Source organism: Crocuta crocuta, unplaced genomic scaffold (assembly GCF_008692635.1).
Source record: "Crocuta crocuta isolate KB4526 unplaced genomic scaffold, BGI_CrCroc_1.0 scaffold2, whole genome shotgun sequence".
In the NCBI taxonomy this organism is placed as follows: Eukaryota; Metazoa; Chordata; class Mammalia; order Carnivora; family Hyaenidae; genus Crocuta; species Crocuta crocuta.
The window spans coordinates 2,772,617-2,792,803 of record NW_027528640.1 but is presented as its reverse complement, the minus strand read 5'-3'; the positions used below and the strand labels follow the sequence as shown (position 1 = coordinate 2,792,803).

The 20,187-nt window shown below is 40.0% G+C and overlaps 1 protein-coding gene and 1 non-coding gene across 9 annotated transcripts in view; both read right to left on the bottom strand.

Annotated features, from left to right (window-relative positions):
• The window catches only part of PCDH15 (protocadherin related 15), a 752,236-nt gene that overhangs the window by 343,886 nt on the left and 388,163 nt on the right, over positions 1 to 20,187 (bottom strand). For all 8 annotated transcript variants that reach the window (XM_077755213.1, XM_077755212.1, XM_077755209.1 and 5 more), the window contains 2 exons: positions 18,536 to 18,648; positions 3,517 to 3,723 (listed from right to left, as the gene is read on the bottom strand). In XM_077755213.1, the coding sequence (XP_077611339.1) occupies positions 3,517 to 3,723; positions 18,536 to 18,648 (320 nt within the window). The remainder of the gene's footprint in view (positions 1 to 3,516; positions 3,724 to 18,535; positions 18,649 to 20,187) is intronic.
• TRNAT-CGU (transfer RNA threonine (anticodon CGU)) lies at positions 11,395 to 11,486 on the bottom strand. The gene is given in 2 exon segments: positions 11,395 to 11,442; positions 11,450 to 11,486. It is a non-coding gene; the product is annotated as a tRNA-Thr (tRNA).

Here is a 20,187-nt window from a genome sequence, read left to right as displayed (position 1 = left end):
TCTTAGTGGCTGGGTGAGAGACACCTGAGTCAGAAAAAATAGGAAGCCAAGGGCATCAGGAGGAAATTCTGATGAGAGACCAATGTAAGACAAACAGAATGGAGGTTGTAAAGATGGAGATGAAAAGACAGTCATCAAATATCCAGAGGGAAAAAAAACAAAAACAAAAACAGGAAGAATGTGAAGACTTTCAGGTGCAGGAAGGAAACAAAAACCAAAGACTCTTGGGTTTCAAGACTGAGGGGAACAATGAGGTGTGACATCAGTACCTGAGAAGTGGGTTTTAAGAGAACATTTCACACAGTATAGGAAACTGGATTAAACTATGCTTAACCTTCTGTGGGCTTGTTTACATTGCAGATACATAGAAGATATATTTAACATTTTAGAAACCTTTACCCCTAGGAGATTAGAGATACTTGTTCACTTTCTAGCCATCTAATGGCACTCATTGTAGTTAATTTTGGAAACAGGATAGGCCTAAATAATAAGCTAATGGGAAGATACACATTGTTTAATTACTTGACATCTTTACAGGACATATTAACGGTGCCACTCTCAGAGTGTACGGTAGCATTTAAGGGAACTGTCTTCTCCCTGTCCTTCCCACCATCCCCAAGGGAAGGAGAGGCCAAGACAGTGATGAGTGCTCCCATATACCTTTTTGGATCACAGGTGATTGAATAAAAAGGGGCAACTTGTGAAAATGAGGCACACAGTGTCAGAGAACTATCACACAGTAGGACCAAAGGCCAAACCAGCGGGGAGTTGGAGGCTAACTCCAAGGAACAAACTCTAAGCACCATAGCCTTCTACCCCAACTCCTCGAAATGTTCAGATCATTTAATAAGCTAAGAGGGATTGTCAACTCTAAGAGCAGAATGCCAAGTAGTCTTTCCCAGATATTTTATACGTAGGAGTTCCCCCAACTCCACCTCAGCGATACCCTGTAAGTACCACCATCCTTTACAAAGGTTTTTAGAATGCAGTCTTAACATTTATCATTTTAAAGTGAATGCTGATCCAGAAAAGTAAAAATGTACCCAAGCAAGTGTAGGGGTGAGTATTCAACTATTCAATAATATAAGAACGTCTATTAAATACAAACACATACATTTTGCAATTATGGAAAAACTATAAGCTGTCTTTTTTTTAGGATTTAGCTTTTGCTAACTGATGTGTTAATGAAGGTATGACTTACACTATTATAATTCTCCAAATTGACTAGTTGCTGCTTAACCTATGATTACGCATTCCAATTTAAAAATGAAATAAAACCCACACCAAAATCTATGGAACAACACCAGGCCTACAAAATATAATAACTTAGCCTATATGAAACTTATTAAGGTGGCTCTGAATTTTCTGGTGAGCATTCACTAGATGAAGACATTCAAGGGATCCCTAACACCCTATGTCAGGACAGGAAATGGTGTTCGTATATACACTTTCCTGGAAGAACGCCTATAGCATTTATCAGCTGTCATGACGGTCAGACTATAGTCATACTGGACCAAGTAGACACAGATTTTTTAGTTTCATGGTGCTTAAAATCAAGGACTTTGCTTCCCACAGACCTTGGCTCAAGGACCAATGCCACCATTTACGAACTCTGTGATCACAGAAATCCATTTAAAATAGCTTCAATTTCCCCTTCTGCAATATGGGAAATTGCATCTTTTATGTTTGCTGTGAGATTTAAGGGAATTAATACAAGATGAAGCATTTACCGGACTGTCTGGCTGATGCTAAGAACTCACTGACAGTTACGGTGAAAACATGATTAGACCAGAGACAAGAGACTAAGCAGCACAGGAAGACTGAGAAGAGAGAAGGTGAGAAAGCACCAGGAGGCAGCAAGGCATCTGGAAAGAAGCCGGGTGCATAGGAGTCATCACAGCCTCTGCGGAGTGTTAGAAACATTTTCCAGAAAGAGGAAAACAAAACCTGAAAGTTGCCTCTTCGTTTACTAGACTATGACAAAGCTTCCTTGTAAGGAGATTTGGGAGGACAGTCTACAGCTGTGCTGTCCAAGTAGTGGCAGGTGAGCACTTAAACTTAAGTTAATTAAACAAAACATAAAAATTAATTTGTCAGCGTAGTCCTGTTTCCAGAGCTCCACAGCCGCTCAGGGCTGGTGGCGGCTGTGGGGGACAGCGTAGCTGCAGACCGTTTATGAAAGCTCTGATGAAGAGGAAGAATCAGCTGAGTCAGGACTTTACACCTTGGGAGTGACAGATTTCTTGTTTTTTTGTTTTTTTGTTTTTTTAAATTTCTGAGAGACAGAGAGAGGCAGTGTGAGCAGGAGAGTGTCAGAGAGACAGGGAGACACAGAATCCGAAGCAGGCTCCTGACTCTGAGCTGGCTGTCATCACAGAGCCCGACGTGGGGCTCAAACCCACGAACTGAGAGATCATGACCTGAGCCAAAGTCGGACGCTTAACCGACTGAGCCACCCAGGTGCCCCTGGAGTGACAGATTTCAAACTGAACGTATGTCTTACAAAGAACAACAACAACAACAACAACAACAACAAAGAAAAAAAGAAAAAAAAAAAGAAAAAGGAAAGGATGCATGAGGAAATAGTGTGGCAGGTCACAGAACCATAGAACAGAAGGAAAATCTTCAGAGATCAGTATATGCCCGGAGATTTTCAAACCCAAGAAAACAGGACCCAAGAGTGTCCCCATCTGTGTGAATTTGTCAGGTCTATTTTCCTTCATGTGGTGACAGGTGATATCAGCAAACGTGGCTACAGTGGCTTCAGACCCCTTTCCACTTATTTAATACATGATACCGAAGCCTCCCAGCTCTGGTTCCTTGATTTTCCTTTCCTGGAAGGGCTCTGACTGGCCTGGTATAGATTTTCTACCCACTCCACAGCACAGGAGGGAGTGAAGAGGTCAAATACTCTGCCTGGAGGGCCACCCACTTGTGGGGCCAGTGGCACCACCAGCACAGGGCAATGGTGTGTGTGGTGCACAGAGTCTTAACATGAGCACAGGCGGCAGCGGCAGTGTGAGCGGGTCAGCTGCTTCCAAATGCAGTTTTTTTCCTAATAACTTAGCATCAGAAAAGTTCCCTAAACCATTCTGCAGGGCTGCCTTCATGTTTTTGTTTTTTAAATATTTATTGTGTAATGCCATTATGTTCCCCTATCAGCAATTATAGAAACGGTTCACAACCCATATTAATTAAACAAAAAAAGATTGCCCTGTGGTTTAGTAAGCTATAGATGAAACGTTTATTCTAGTCCTTATACCCAGTATCTGTAAACTGAAAAATAAACAACAACAAAAAACAAACGGTCACTGAATTCAGACATACTCTTCTTCCCAGTATCTTTCATGTGAAATGAAATTATAGCACTAAGATCCTCGTTTCTGAGACTCTTATTTATACGGACTCGGTTCTCTATTCTAGAGCTCATGTAACTATGTCCTTGTAAAATTTCCTGTTAGTGTAAAGACCAGAGATGTGTTACGAAAACAAGAGTAAAACACAGATTGAACTTACGTCCTCTATGTCCTTGTCCAGAGCCACGATTCTAAGAGGGGTGGTCAAATTCAGACTGTCGGAGATGGTGGCTCCCACCGGGGCTGACTCCAGGATGTAGCCTTGATAGCTGGGCATCGTGAAGTATGGACTCTGGTTGTTTTCATCCAGTATTTCGATATGTAGACTGGCAAAGGCGGGCAGAGGGTGACCGTTGTCTTGTTCAGCCTAGAAAATAATTTTTTGAGAACTTAAAAAATTCTATGTTATTGGATTCTGCGTGTCACTTTTTATACCATATAGGAGGGTTCTCTTCTGATGTGGAGTCATTACGGAAAGAAGAAACGCTTTCAAGTCAGTGGGACCAGGGCCCATAGAAAACGTAAATGAGGACAAGAAGGTCCAGAGATGCTTCATCAACTTTTTGTCTCCTGTTCTCAAACCAGGACATAATTCCAGAAAAACACACTAATAATGAGTTATTGCATCTGCACTATATGTTTTTAGGAGAGGTAATTGTGCTTAAGAACAGATAGAAAATTGAGAGGCAAAGGCATTTGGTAAATTGCTAATGCAATATTTAAGTAAAAGATAAAAAGATTCATAACCTAAAGTATTATATTTACTTTATTCTCCTGTGTCTTCTCATTCCCTGCTAATGATCAAATCCCAAATAATTCATATTTCTCTATAAAGTTAATAGAATAAGGCTACGTTTTTACTCATGGAAAGTCCTCAAAGGCACCATGTAAGGGACAGAGATAATTTCAAAGATATATTTTTAATAGCTAGGGAATTGAAATATTATTTAAGTAGACATGTTATTCAAGTATAATTAAAACTCATGTACTAGAAATATATTTGTTTTTTTTTTCTCCTCTTCAGTTTAAAAAAATGATGACAATTTATATTTCCAATAAATTCTCTTTTTATGACTACATGGACATGTTATGAATGGGGAAACACCAATCCTTGACTTTGTTTTTTGTGTGTTTTTTAAGTACCTTATTATATAGCAATCTAAAAGTTTTATTTCAGGGAAGATTTAACCACAACTGACTTCTAGAAAATTTCCTGTAAATGTCAGGAGAAACCTTGACATAATTCAGTAGAATATATTTATTGAAATAGATTCAAATGCTGTCTTAAATTTTTATTGATACATTTCCCCACTTTTGCAATAGTTGTGTTTTGAAGTCAACTCCAACTGCAGGTTATATATTTTAAATACTCGAGTGCTCTCCTGCATGAAATAGTTCCATTTTAGCTACAAAAATTTACAAGTGGTTCAGAAAGGTATCTCTGATCTTTCAATCCAGGGGCAGGAACTTGGGCTTCTAGAAGATAACTGTACACTTTCTTCTGATCACAATTTAGCATTTCCATCAACGAAGAGGGTGAGTAATAGATCACAGTGATGGTTGGCAGTACCGATAACCCTGAACCCTGAAAAATTGCAATATTTTTTCACTTCGTATTATTATTAATACTGAAGTATTTTGAAATCTCATTTATGCTAATCACTAATTTGAAGGTGTGGTAATTAATAATCCCACTGGAAAATTAGGTTACTTAAAGCTTTAATAAAAATATGTATTTTTCTTCTTTTTAAATATTTTGAGAACTCTATTTCAACACATTAGATTTCCTTTATAATACTACATCATTTATTTTATGCATTTATATTTTCACTGGGCAATGGATTGCCACAGCGGTCAATGGCACAAAACGTTCAGTGAGCCCCAGTCGGCACTGGGGACCACAATCCTGAAATAACGCGCAGCCCCGTCTGGACTTTTGCGTTCTTCTCACACACGTGAATGCGCTCCCCACACCATCAGTATGGACCACTCGCTCTGCGTGCAGCGGCTGTCATTAATTTGCACTGAGCCACAGATGCTCTTTCAGGAGTTCCCTCTGTGACACACAGCAGGCTTTTTGGACACAGATGATCAGGGTGAGAGGTACAGACTCTGACTAGCAAACATCGCTTTTACACTGGACAAAACTAATTGGTCTGTGCAGGGTTCCGACCCAGCAACTGTGATCTGATTAAAGCGGGAAGAGTTCATACACGCAAGTCACTGTGAGCAGGGCCTTTTCTCTCTGCCTTTATTTTGCATCTAGTTATTCGAAAAGCCATTACGCTACATCTTGGACATGCTAGCAGTGCTATGAAAAGTCACAAACTCTATAATTTATTCCCTCCCCCACAATAAACACACACAGACATCCAATTTATGGATGATGAGGAGAAAACAAAAAGCTGAATTTTATAACAAGGAAAGAAGCTTATGTTTTACATTCAGCTCATAGGTTGTTAATTTTTACCACCAGCTGTGAAGTCAGGAAGAACATGTATTATTTGCATGATGAAAACAAAGCGGCCCAATGAAAAGGAAATGAAACTCAAATTAGATCTCTGGGCACAGTCTAATTCTGCATATGTTTAAAAATAACATGTAAAAGCCTTGTTTTAACCCTCACATTAGTTTGGTGTTAATATAGCCGATATTTTTGGATTAGTGCCATGTATTTCGTCAGGTGTGCTAAGCAGGCATCTGTCTCCAATGTCCACATTCTTAACCCCTGCACTATTTTGTACACCCCTCTCTAAATGCAAGAACATATGCATTTGTGTTGATGGAGGAGCCAAAAGGTTAATTTTAAGTTCAAGGCTACATCACATGGAAGTACCAGAGAGGAAAGCGCCCAAACTCTAGCCTCTTGATTTATGAGAGGCTTCGCAGGGAAATTCTTCACCTTTCTCTACTTCAAAGGATGCAAATGAACAACCTAATGTAAGACTGATGGAAGAAATTAGTGGCAGGAAAGAATATTAATAACACAGATACTCCAGATTAATTAGAGTGAAAATATGGCACTTAACACAAATTAATACCATGACACTTTGCTCTGCTGTGAGACCATGCATCAAACCTGTCATCCAATCCTTCCTTCTTCTATCTAATGTAAATAGGAATTCTCAAAAATCTGACCTATTTTGTTCCCCCATAATCACTAATCAATGAGAGGAAAAGTATAGAAAAGCAGGTCAGGCGAAACAGCGTGGTATTTTAAGTCACTTAACCCCGTAAGATAACCGTATTTATATCCACACAGTCTGTAGTTACCAGTTAAATATTATTTTTAAAAGCCAGCTTTTGTTTGGAGAATTTCTGGGCATAAGTCCTGTTTTCAGTAATGAAACAAAAAGCCAAGAAATCAGAAGTATTTTTAAAAAATGCATTATGTAGCTACTTTGGAGGGCACAACACTAAAGGAGACAAACCACTCCGTCTTCATTATTAAAAGAAAGTATTGATAATCCCCTGGCTCCCTGCCCCAGGTACTCAGGAAGCAGTACAACTCTTCCTGCGGGCGGGCAGCAACCACGTTAAGAAATTCCTTCCTCTCCGATAAGAACCCTCTCGAGATAGAATGAATAAGGGCACAACAGGAAAAGGGAGGAGATTATCAAGACATTTAAATAAATTCTAGGGAAGAAGCATGAAATTGTTTTCTGCTAGACAGGACTTACCACTATTGGGGGGCGGGGGGCACTGACTTAGCACACGGTCCCTCGTGACGACCTCGCTCCTCACAGGTTTGGCTGGGCAGGCTCCTGGACAGGCTCCCTTGTCCAAGTCACTGGGACTCCTACACTCCTACACTGTCCTTGCCCCCGAATCCGCCTTCAGCATTGGAAACGGTTCACAAGCCTTTCAACACGACCCTGCCTCTTGATTTCCTCCCATTTCACCCCAGACCTCTCCCCACTGTCCTCTGCTGGTCTCTTCCAGCCCCGGAGGGCTTGGCTGTCTCCTCCTCAGCCTCACACTCAGGTACTGGTGGGTGCCCTGCGAATGTCATGGCCATAGACATGTCAGCAATGCCCTGACCCCAGCCCAGCCCACATGCCCGCACCTGCCGTGTAGGTCTCATGTCCATGCCCACCACGCACCTGTGCCTCTGGCCTGATGAGCATTTCCTGTGTAACCTCTGCCCATCGGGGTGTCTCAACTCACAACACCGCTACACCCACGGTGGCCCCTTCTTCCAGCTATTCGGCCAGGACCCTCTGACCCAGGACCCACCTCCAGTCGTGCCTCTTTCTGCCTCTCATGGCTAATCCACGGGCACATTTTGTTGACTGTGAACTTTACAGTATACATGGGATCTAACCACTCGTCGCCTCCTGCACTGTTTCCAGCCTGATGCCACTACCACCATCTGTCACCTGATTACTTAACCTCTCTGTCAGTTTCCCCCTTGCCATAATGGAGACCAGCAGTTTTGTTAAAGAATAGCCAGATTGGGTCACCTCTTTTTCCTTTAAATGTTTATTTTATTTATTTTGAGAGACAGTGTGTGTCCATGTGTGGGAGGGACAGAGTGGGGGGAAGGGGCAGAGAGAGAGAGGGAGAGAGAGAATTCTCAGCAGGATCTGCACTGTCAGCACAGAGCCTGACACAGGACTCGATCTCAGGAACCAAAGGATCATGACCTGAGCTGAAATCAAGAGTCAATTCTCAACCAACTGAGCAACCCAGGCGCCCCTGGATTGGGTCATTTCTCCCACCAAACCCCTTCACTGACCTCTATTTCTCCAGAGCCCACAGGATCTGATTTCATCACGCTCCCTCACACTCCTCTCCCTCCTGGGTGTCCTCTGTGTCCCTCCTGGACCCCAGTCTCCTCCACAGTAGAGCCTTCAGGACACAAAGGATGCCATTCCTCACACTCGTGTCTCCCAGCTGAGCACAGGCTACTTATTTATATCCACAGGAGTCTGACTCTGCAAACCGGGGAGCCCCCTGGCTACTGGGGCTTCAGAGGCCCTTAACCCTTATCCGGACCCTAAATGCAACTTTCAAATAGACAGGAAGAGCATTTGCTTTAGAGATTTTTGCTGGAGGGCTGAATTTATACTTTCACTTTCTCTTTTTGATTAGAAATTGCATTCATTACCATTTTTTTCCTAATCAATTTAGTTTGCTAAAATGCATCTACTCAAGTTTCCAACCAATTTGTTTATTTATTAGCACTAACAATACTATTAGCTTTCTATGTTCAAAGAGCCAGGCATTTAGACACGCCTGTCTCGAGATTCAAGCATGAATTCCTTGGACTTTTACATGAAAACAAGTGCTTACAAAAGTCTAAACATTTCCCTGTAGAAAGACAACACATTGTTATTGAATTCTTTCTCAAGTGCAAAGTATATCATTGTGGAACAGATACCTTTGAAGTTTGCTGCAGTAACAAACAAACAAAAAGAATGGGGCGTAGCACTATTATGATCCTGACAAAAAAAAATGATACTTAAACAGAATTGTAAAAACAATTTAAGGGGCACCTTGGTGGCTCAATCAGTTAAGTGTCCGACATTGGCTCAGGTCATGGTCTCGCCATGCATGGGTTCAAGCCCCATGTCGAGTTCTGTGCTGACAGCTCAGAGCCTGGGGCCTGTTTCAGATTCTGTGTCTCCCTCTCTCTCTGCTCCTCCCTCACTCATCCTCTGTCTCTCTCTGTCTCAAAAATAAATAAACTATAAAAAAATTAAAAACGGTTTAAAACAGACAGAAGTAATTTATGTCATTACAGTCATACAGTGGGGGTCCTCAGGTGTGTGAGGGGCAGTGACCGGGAGAGGATGGTGAGGCATCCGGGGTATTCGTAATGCCCTTTGTGCTGTATATCTGGGTGCTCTGATTTGTGAAAACCCATCAAAATGGACACTTTCCAGTACAAATGTTACTAACAAACCGCCATGAACTTGGCACATGGATTTCCCCTCTTCCCACCAGTAGGAAACTAGTTTATGGCCACTAGTTGATTGTAAGGTAGTCAGTTAACTTACGGCCACTGCAGTGCAATGGTACCATTTAATAGAGGCTGACCCAGGGAGCGGCTTGAACAACCAACACTGCCAAGCTATTTAGGCATTATGGATGCCTGCCTCTTCCAAGACATCATTTCATTCAAGGCAGGCTCCAAAAGGAGACTCTGCCTTCTGTACTTTTTCCATCAGTGTTTCTCAAACACTGTTTTCTAAAGCACTGGCTCTGATGTCACAGTATCACGTGAGGTTTTTGTTAAGGCAGATTCCCGGGGGCCCAGTGAGACTTTCTAATTTGTATTTATTTGTCTGTTTCCTTAAGTATTATTTTCATGTTACCTGCCTTACCAGGTTCCAAATAACATTAATATACGGTTGGTTCTTACATTTTGGTGTCCTGAGAAACACTTGGGCACCTTGATTGACAGAGAGGCTCCCTGAAATCTGCCTTTCAGAAACAAACATGGTCCTGCCCAGCCACTAGCCCCTCGCAAACCAATGAGGTCTGCATGCATGTTGTCTTCTCTCGCTCAGGCTCCTAGGAAGCTGTGACACTAAGAATGGCTCCAGTGCAACTCTACTCTGGCCTCATAGGCAAGAGTTGTCTGTTTGTCAGGTTTAAGCAAAGTTTCACATTTCAATTGGATGGAAGAGATGGAAACAAAAAGTGGTGGAAATTCCCTTGTATAACAGAGGTCTCTGTAGGGCCCTGTTTGGCTCACTACAGCCCTACAGGACATTGGGGCCAAAAATCTACTAATGACAGCAGGTTACATTTTCTTTCTATGAACATATTTTTTTTTTCTTTTGAAATGTCTTAGCGAGAAATGGCAAGCCTGTGATCCTCAGGTCAAAGATCATATTACTATTGTGCACTAATCAATAATTAAAAATAAGTTTACTCCATTGCTTATTGACTCTTATAAAATTAGAGTGGCTTAAACCTACAGAAATGTTCTTTATTTAAACTCTAATACTCTTAGGAATTAAAGGATGCCCAAAGAGTTTGACAGCAAGCGCATTTATAAGTTACTAAAAGTATCTGAGAACTTAAAAAGACATATAATAAGTTATCAGATAAGGTGCAAAAAATGGCTTTGTATATTACACACAAAAACTGTCTGTAATGTTATAAATATCACAAAGAAATAAATTCTTGGCTGGAAATAAATACACTTTCTCTTTGACAAACAAAAAAAAAATATCTTCACTAGACAGAACACAGACAACGCACACCCGACCAAAGTTCATAATATGACAACAAAATAATATGGACACCCTTCCCACCAAAGGAATATTTTTAAGAAAGTGAAGTATATTTTATCTTCACTTGAAGAATATACTCATTCTGTTTATAATTTATTGCAATGAATCTTCAAAGTTCCTGTATATCTTTCAATAATAAAAATCTTTCTCTGCTTAGTGTTTGAGATACAAACTGACACCAAAATGACTAAACCAATTTTGAATGATTTAAAGAAGGAAAAAAGCAGTTGCTCTGGGGAAGACATGGGCTCAGGAACCCCTGCTAATCACAGATATGTCAGACTCACTGGCCAGTGCCTTGAACACGGGAATCAGCTTGGCTATAAATACCAGGCTTAGCCAGAGATGGAATTATGATAGTGAAAAAGTAGTAACTTTCTTCTGGAACACTCCTAACTGTTTTATCTCCCTCATTTTGCCATGCCATCTACCTCCCCAACCAGTAGAGGCCCATGCGGGGTTCTTATCCTGTTCTGATTGGGTTGTCCCCAACCACTGAAGTGCTTTACGTGAACTGGTCAACTGCAAAAGTTCATCTTGGAATATCTGAATTTCAAAAAAACCCATCAGTATCCAAAACAACTGATCTCCAAGTGGGTAATTTTTTAGAGGTTGGAAAGTAGGGAGAGCGGGAGTTGAGTGTTTCTCCTACGTATCGAGTTATTATTATTATTATTTTAAAGTTTATTTATTTATTTTGAGAGAGAGAGAGAGCAAGCAAGCATGAAGAGGGGGAGGGGCAGAGAGTCAGGGAGAGAGAATCCCAAGCAGGCTCTGTATTGCTGGCACAGAGCCCAACGTGGGGCTCGAACCCACAAACCATGAAACCATGACCTGAGCTGAAACCACGAGTCAGACGCTCAACCGACTGAGCCACCCAGGCACCTCTGTTGAGAAAGAGTAGTGAGTAGACCTATTGAATGTACAGGTTTAGAGTAAGTCTCAAGTTTTCTACACAACAACCAAGATGCTTATGAAGATCCCTTGGGAATGGCTGTCCAGGTATGTGGAGCTGCCTCGTAGGGAGGCGAGGCAAGGACTGCTCAGAAAGCAGCTTCATTTGAACATTTGACAATATCTGCACTTGCTGCTGTGCTCCTACAATGACCTCTGCAGACAAGGGGGCCTCGCCTACATGCAGGCTCTGTGACGAGAATGGATACATTTCTTTCCCCCTTCCAAGCAGCTGCAGGTCACCTGGTGAGGAAAGAAGGAGGCCAAGTAAAGTATCACCTCCGTGTGTCTCTCGGCAGCACGCACGTTTGGATAGACACTGGATTCAACGGCTGGGCTGCATTTTCTGCTCTAACCCCACTGGATGAATAACAGCGCTAGACCTGAGGACCCGTGACATTCTTTCCTTTTATTAATTTCCATAACTGTCATGTTACTCAATACTTCAGCCTCACACTTGGAATTTTTTAGAATTGGAGACAACCAGAAGGATCTACAAGTATACAGTGTTCTTTTTAAGGAAACAAAAACAATGTTTTATGTGTTAATCTTTAAGGTGTAAAGTTTTAGAAAGGAACATAAATTTGTTTTTTTGTGTGTGTTGAGTTTGGTAAGAAATATGCAGAGTGTATGAAAAGACATTTTTCCAAAGAAGACATCCAGATGGCTAACAGGCACATGAAAAGATGCTCAACATTGCTCATCAATCAGGGAAATACACATCAAAACCACCAAGAGATATCACCTCACACCTGTCAGAGTGACTAACATTAACAACTCAGGAAACAACAGATGTTGGCGAGGATGCAGAGAGAGAGGAAGCCTGTTGGTGGGAATGCAACCTGGTGAAGTCACTCTGGAAAACAGTATGAAGTTTCCTCAAAAAATTAAAAATAGAACTACCCTACAACCTAGCAATAGCACTACTAGAAATTTATCCAAAGGGTACAAAAATGCTAATTCTAAGGGGCATGAACCCCAATGTTAATAATAATGTTAATAGCAGTGCTATTAACAATAGCCAAAGTATGGAAAGAGCCCAAATATCCATCAGTAGATGAATGGATAAAGAAGATGTGGTGTGTGTGATGTATGTATATATATACACACATAAATACATATATATATAAATACATATACATATAAATATATAAATACATATATATAATGGAATATTCAGCTATCAAAAAAGAATAAAATCTTGCCATTTGCAATGACATGGATGGAGTCAGAGTGTATTATACTAAGTGAAATAAGTCAGAGAAAGACAAATAGATGACATCACTTATATGTGAAATTTAAACTACCAAACAGATGATCATACGGGAAGGGAAGCAAAAATAAGATAAAAACAGAGAGGGAGGCAAACCATAAGAGGCTGTTAAATGCAGGCAACAAACTGAGGTTCATTGGAGGCGAGGTGGATGAGGGGATGGGCTAAATGGTGATGGGCATGATGGAGGACACTTTCCAGGAGTATCACTGGGGTTTCCATGTAAGTGATTAATTACTGGGTTCTAGTCATGAAGACCAGTATACTGTGTTTACTAACTTCAATATAAATTTAAAAATTAATCAATTTAAAAAAGGAACATAAAAGTAAAAGAAGAGCAGGTTTCAATTGTGTTGCTGGATTTCTGGAAGCATACTAGTCACTAAGAAATCCACAGAGAGTTCGTTATTTCATTACTAATAAGAACTAATGCTTGAAATTTCTGTGGGATAATTTCTCTAAAATATGTAAGGACTTACACTCTCAATGGACTCCAACTTCCTCACCTTAGTGCTTCTGCTACTAGGGCGGACAGAATTTATTCTCCACTGACCTGCTGACCAGAGACGTGGGGCATGTCTGGGCTTCACTCTTTCAGCAGTGGTCCCTTAGGACAGGGAGTACACATCTGGTTAGAATATTTCTACCCATGTTATTTGTCTTGCTTGCTGTAGATGGAAACATCGGCTCTGACTTTTTCTGTCCTAACCCTGGCTCACTGGAGGCTCCTAGTCAATCTTTCCTAGAGAGAGTACACACATCTTTCTTCACCCCTCTTTATTTCTCCATTTTTTGATAGAATGACAAGACTCATGTGACAGAAGAAAGAACAGTAACTTCTCCTTCACCATCTCCTTGGCGGATTTAACTCATCTTCACAGTTCTGTTTCCATGGGAGATGGCACCCCTTTAATTTAGAGACTTGGTGACTGATGGTCTGTGGTCTGTAGCTCTGTCTGCTCTTGGCACCTGCAATCTTTCAAATCAGCAAAGTTCTCCATTGAAAACACACATGGTGGGTAAATGGTCCAGCGTCTTGAAGGCAACATGGAGCAGAATGACCTATTTCTGTTTTAGCAACATTCTGTGGGCAACATGGGCGGCTGGGGCAGATGCAAGGAGAAGCGGTTAAGGTTTGAGAGACCGCCTGTGTGAGAGGGTGGCCTTGATGGTGGGGTCCAAAGAAGTGCCTTGGGCATGGGGGCTGGGGAGAAGGGCAGGGGAAACCCCAGAGCTACATGGAGAAGACTTGACAATGACTGGACATGGACCACAGGACAGGCGTCTGGGGAGCCGGCATCTCCTAAACGGGGTGACCGGCAGGTGGTGGTGGTGGTGATCCAGAGAGAGAAGCAGGAACAGAAGGCTTCAGGCCTTACCAGCTGCAGTCTGCTTCATTCTCCACGTGACACACCTGCATTGCATGAGGGCTAGTTATCCAGCCTGTGACTGCAAACAGCGATGCAGACATCAGAAGGGAAGTCAGTCTAACATGGTCATTTCCATACTTACGGTTTCCTTGAGGCAGAGCCTTCGCACATTTCTGTCTCTTCAACATAAAGTGAAATGCCAGGCATTTCAGAAAAGATGTGGCTCAGAAAAGATGTGGCAAACTGAAAACCAGCAAATGTCATATGCGTTAAAAGCAGTGAGCCTGTGTTTCCCCGTGAATCCCTGTGAAGTACAGTATAATGGGTATGATCGTTCAGATAGAGCCCAACGGTGCACTAGGGCTGTGGCATTAGAAATTTGCATGTAATGCAGCTGTTCTCTAGGGCCTCAGTCATTCCAAGGATGCGTTGTCTTTTCAAATGACTGGAGCAAAGTAACTCCCCAGGATCACTGTCACATACACACTAATATTTAAGCTCACCAGTTTTAATTCTGTGGCTCATATTTTTTTCTATGTCAATATATATCTTTTCCTTAGAAGTTTTTTTTTTTTTTAAATATAGTAATAAATAGCTTTAAACTCTGCTTTGCCATAGGACTAGACTTTTTCTTTTTCTTTTTTTCCAGGGATTGAGTTTATTTGTGAAGTTTATTGCACCTTCATTCTGGACATAGACACAAGATAAAGCTGTACTGAACGCATACACTTTGAGATGTATTTAAATGCAGTAAAGATGCAGGTACACAAATCCAGCAGCTTTTCACGTTTTCTTGCACCAGGGAGAAAACCCATACGGCGATGTATTGAGCCCCTTCCATGCACTATTACACAGGTGGGGTAGGGTAATGGGCCACAGGGTGAAGACCTATATTACAATCGGTGCTACTGCAGAGGTTAAGAGAATATAAACAGAAAAACTGAATGTAGAGTGAGCAGAGCAGCAAAGGACAAGCAGGGATGTGGGGAGAAGCTTCACCAGTGGCCATAGTTTTCCAGCAGAAGTAAAGCCCACTTATGCTCATCACTGATGCCTCGGTGTGAACTAGACTCCCCATCAGAAAGGATAGGGTGATTCAGGAGACAAGGTGGCATCCGCCAATGCCTGGGGACCAGAGAGAACAGGGCATGTGGAGTGTACTGCTAGTGGTTTGGGATGGCCGGACAGAAAGCGTGCAGTGCCAGGCGACTACTGACGGCTCTGGTTCATATGCTCAGGGCGTGGACAGACAAGGAAGACAGACTGGCCTGCTATACAGTAGAAGTAGGCCAGTGGGAACAACAAAGAAATTCGAGAGACCGTGATGCAATCTTGTCTGTGAGCCTTGTGCTAACCCATGGGACTTAGATAAAAAACAAATTTTGTTTGAGCAACTTCCAGACAGTGAAGTATTAATAATTTACCCATTTAGATACTAATATTAGATGTCTGGAGCACAAATATATCAACTCATTATATTTTTAAAAATATTACACATGTAATAATAATAAAAGGGAATTTTCTGAGCTTTGTTAATGAGGCTCCATGCATGAACTAATTCATGATCACCCGGAACCTAAAATATGCTTTTGTATTTCTAGGTCATAGTTGCTTTATCCTTTGTAACTATGGTGATCACATAGCTTTTCATCCAAACTGGGACAGTTTCAAGAGTGAAAGAGATATTATGAATAATGATACAAAGACAACAGGCATGAATATGAACTCTCTTGGGCCAACCAAATGTACAATTCTTATGTAAAATGCATTTTAAAAATGCTTAAATGATGACATTTATTTTAGATTTGGAATAGCATTTGGGAATGCATTGTCCTTTAACTGGACAATTTCCAGTCGTGTAATACCTTAAAGCTGGTGAACTACTCCATTTTCTCTTCCTAGTCACACCTTTCCATTTTTGTCAGGATGCTGCATGAATCACTAGCTGAACCCAGTGAAATAAAGATGATAAATCTCTTAACCATGACACTTACCAGCTGTGAAATGCACACGTAGCTTTTAAAAGCAGAATTCTTAAAGTCTAGGAAAAAATACTTCACTGTGTTTTATTTTTCCTTAGCTTCCAAAGCAGAAATTGGGATCAAATCCAATAAAAACTTTTATGGCCGATGAAAAATGAAGCATTATTAAAATAAGAAAAAAGGAAGAAGCTGAAAGATTTACTACAGAGAACTGCCAGACTGTAGCATTTCAATGGATCCCCATACAAAGCCACAATGTTCAGCTATTATTCAAGCAGGTGGCACATTATTATTCTTATAGATTGATACCTTTGCTTATTATCCCCTTGACTGCATGCAAAACACAGTAATTTGAATCTAATAATGTCTGTAAAAACCTCCATTAATAATATATAGTGTTATTAAAACATAAAAAAAAATTATCTATAGCCCATTCTAATTGATTTTGTTCTCTGTAATTGATGGGCTGAGTTTCACTATACCTGGGTATGCCAGGACGACTAACTTTGAGAATAAAAGAAAATCATTGATTTCAGGTTTGAAATGAGGCAGTTTGGAAACACTGCTTCATAGGGTTTCTCACCTCCTGCAGAGAGCAGCACCACAGGAGTATAAGTATGTTGCTGGTAGACAATGGATACGTATTTTTGACTTTTATATAGTTCCACAATAATTAAAATAGTGTAAGAAGACGAATCTCACACATGGCCATTTTATACAAATGGTAAAAAGGTGTCTGTCTTTGTGGAATGACTCCCAGGTCCTCCTGAATAAAATCCAAGGAAACTGCAGCCTCACCTAAGGCTCTCCCAGGGTCTGCTTCTATACCTCGTTTCCCCATGAACTGCTTGTAGCCTGCTACATCATGCCTCAATGCTCTCACTTCTGCCCTTCCTTATGCTCAAACATACTTCCCGCTTCTATTCATTGGCCAGACTCTTCCTAGGTAGCACCATGGAGCTTGGCGTAATTTCCAGAACATCTTTCCTGATTCCCCAGATTCATTTATATCTTCCTGTTCTGTGCTTTTCCAGCACCTCTTAGGGGTCTTCCTAGTAGCAGGCTGATGTGTTATATTTGATTTATCAGCCTATAGAACTCCTTGCCTTCATAGACTACAAGTGCTTCAAGGACAGAAGGCTACCAACTCATCTCAGATTTTGGCAATGCATGACAGGATCAGTGCTCACAAAATATGTCCCAGTCTGAGCTAAAACTAAAACGTCTATCTACATAAAATTGTTTGCAATTGCACCGACACATACTTAAGCCACACAACCATTTCTAAGCAAGTGCATCTGGGTGGAATGAAGGCGGATGGCCCTCACTTAGATGCGGCTTTTTAGTGAGGTTTGCTCTGAGTCACTCACTCACCTTACCTGAGCTTAGTTACACATTTGTACTAGTGAGCATATGATTAAGATTGTGGCTCTAGTTCAGTGCAAAATAAATTTAACTTGTACAATGTACATGCTCAGTGAGCTTCCCTAACTTACTTTCTTTTAACACTTTTAAATAAAAAAAAAATATACCCTGGGGCTTCACTTCTATAGTTATGGTTCTCTATGTGTATATACGAGAAAGTCATGTGATGCCATTGTTTGCATTGATCTCTTGTTCTTGCTTATGTCCGTCCTATTACTTAGAATGCCATCCATAAATTACCGCTATTCCTTCCCTATACAGCACAAATCTTACCTTCTGAGCAAAGTCTATCAGAATTCATTGGTATATCATCTGGGTTTCCACAGCACCTTTTAAATGATTTCACTACAATACAGTAGATACAATTAAACTGTCATTGTAATGCCAAATGGATTCCCTTCTCTTTGATAATTTTTCCAGTCTGGGATTATTTTTCAAAATAAAGAAAATAATGAGACCTATGTTAAAAGAATTTCTGGAAAGACAATACTTTTTCTTTTTATGTTAGAGAGAGCATCACTTTTTAAAATACATTATTAAAATAAATGTATAAATTCATGCACATTTAAAATATAGTCATCAGTGAAGGTTTTGTGGTCAAGAATAAGTTTCTTTTGGCAAGAAAAATTAAACACTAAAAGTGTAAAAAAGTTATATGATGTAGTATTAATACATTTGGCCAGGGATTTAATATATATAAAAATACTCAGTATTTGAATCACATCATAATATAAACAGTGATTTTAAAGAAAGGCAACACAATGCATTAAAACTGCCACACTTCACTTCTTTTAATGAAAAGAAATTGACTAATTGCTGTCAGATTAACTTTAATTTTTATAACATAAAAGAGCCTAGAGTAGCCATTATCAGTTTCTTTGACTAGCAGTTCATAAACACAAGGCAATAAGAAATTAATTTAATTTACCTTAATAACCAAATCAAATTTCTGGTGAAAATCTCTGTTTATAGGCTCCAGGAGACTAAGTTCTGCAGTCCTGGGATGCATATGGAAAAATCGTGGGTAATCCTCTGGAGTCCCTGAAAGACAGTGAGATTTCAGCACATAATTGAGAACAGGAAGTAATATGTGTGTGCGCTATATCTATTTTGCTTCATTAACTGAGGAACAAAATCACAATTTCATTAGTAAATTAACTTTCAAAATTATGCAGTCTAGGGAAAGGAGACACAAATGTGGTATATAATTAATTAGCTTATGGGTAAGAAAGATGGAAAATATTTCTTGTTTGGATGGTTTTCTAAATATCTTTTATTAGAAGAGCTCTTTAATTAATTTGAAGCTTCATCACATGAGAAGAGATATTAAGTGTAGGGAGAGCAAATTTTGAATTATACAGTTGTGTTTTAATGGTGCATAAATCTTAATTATGGTCTGCATGGTCTTCCACAATATCGTGTAATAAACAAAGACTAGTAATTTGTACCAAATATCAAGCTGCTTGAAAATTGAAATGAACATATTCTGTTCCAGCTGGGCAAATATTTTTCTAGAGGCAAAGATCCAGCCAATTACATCAATTATATTAAATCAAAATATATTGATGATACTCTTAATGCCTACAGAGGACATTTCTTAAATACAGGCATTTTAGTGAGATGAAGTACATTTCTTCTTGCAGAAATTTTCTTCAAGTGCATTATCTTCCTTTGTCTAACATGATATTCTTTTTCTCAAAGTGAAGAAAAAAATAGAAGTCAAATTTTATAACTATAGAGTATATGTATGCATTTGGCAAAATGGTAACGATAACTGTAAGAATAAAATAACTGTGGCCTCCAATTATTAATGCCTACCTTGTGCTAAATGATTTATGTAAATAACCATCAGTAAGTCTGAAAATCTTTCCCATTTTACAGAGAAGGATTCGGGGGCTTTGAGATATTAAATAACGTGTCCAAATCAAAGAGACAATTTAAGATAGAGCTTGCATTCAAATCCAGGGTGCTAGAAGCCAGACATATCCACAAATGGGTTAATTTCTATTATTCCTTTGCTTTAACACTGAGACAAGAAGAGAACCTCTCCTGAGTCATTATGTGAGGGGAAATAAAAAAAGTTTGCCAGGAAAACAGACTTGGAAATCCAGAAATAGTCAAAATTGCACATGACGAGTTAGCATATGATAATGGAGTCATCTCAAAACAGTAGGGGAAAATGGATTTTTGAATACTACAATTTATCCAATAGAAGAGCAATACAGAAAATGATCAAATTGCATCCATTCTTTATACTCACATAAACCCCAAATGGAGAGGATATTCATATATAATAACAATGAAACAATACAAGTGCTCATAATAGATGAGAACACAGACAAATTCCACTATAATGTGAGTGGGCATATCTCTCCTAACTAGGGCTCAAATCAAGAAGCAGTAAGGGAATAGAGAGATAAATTTGATGACATTACAAAATGGCTTGGCAAGACACAGTAAACAAAGTAAAACCACAAGTGACAAACTAGGGAAAATATTTGCAATTAACAACAGACACAAAATGCCCAAATCCCTAACATAGGAAGATTTACAAATTAGGAAAGAAAAACATCAGCAGTA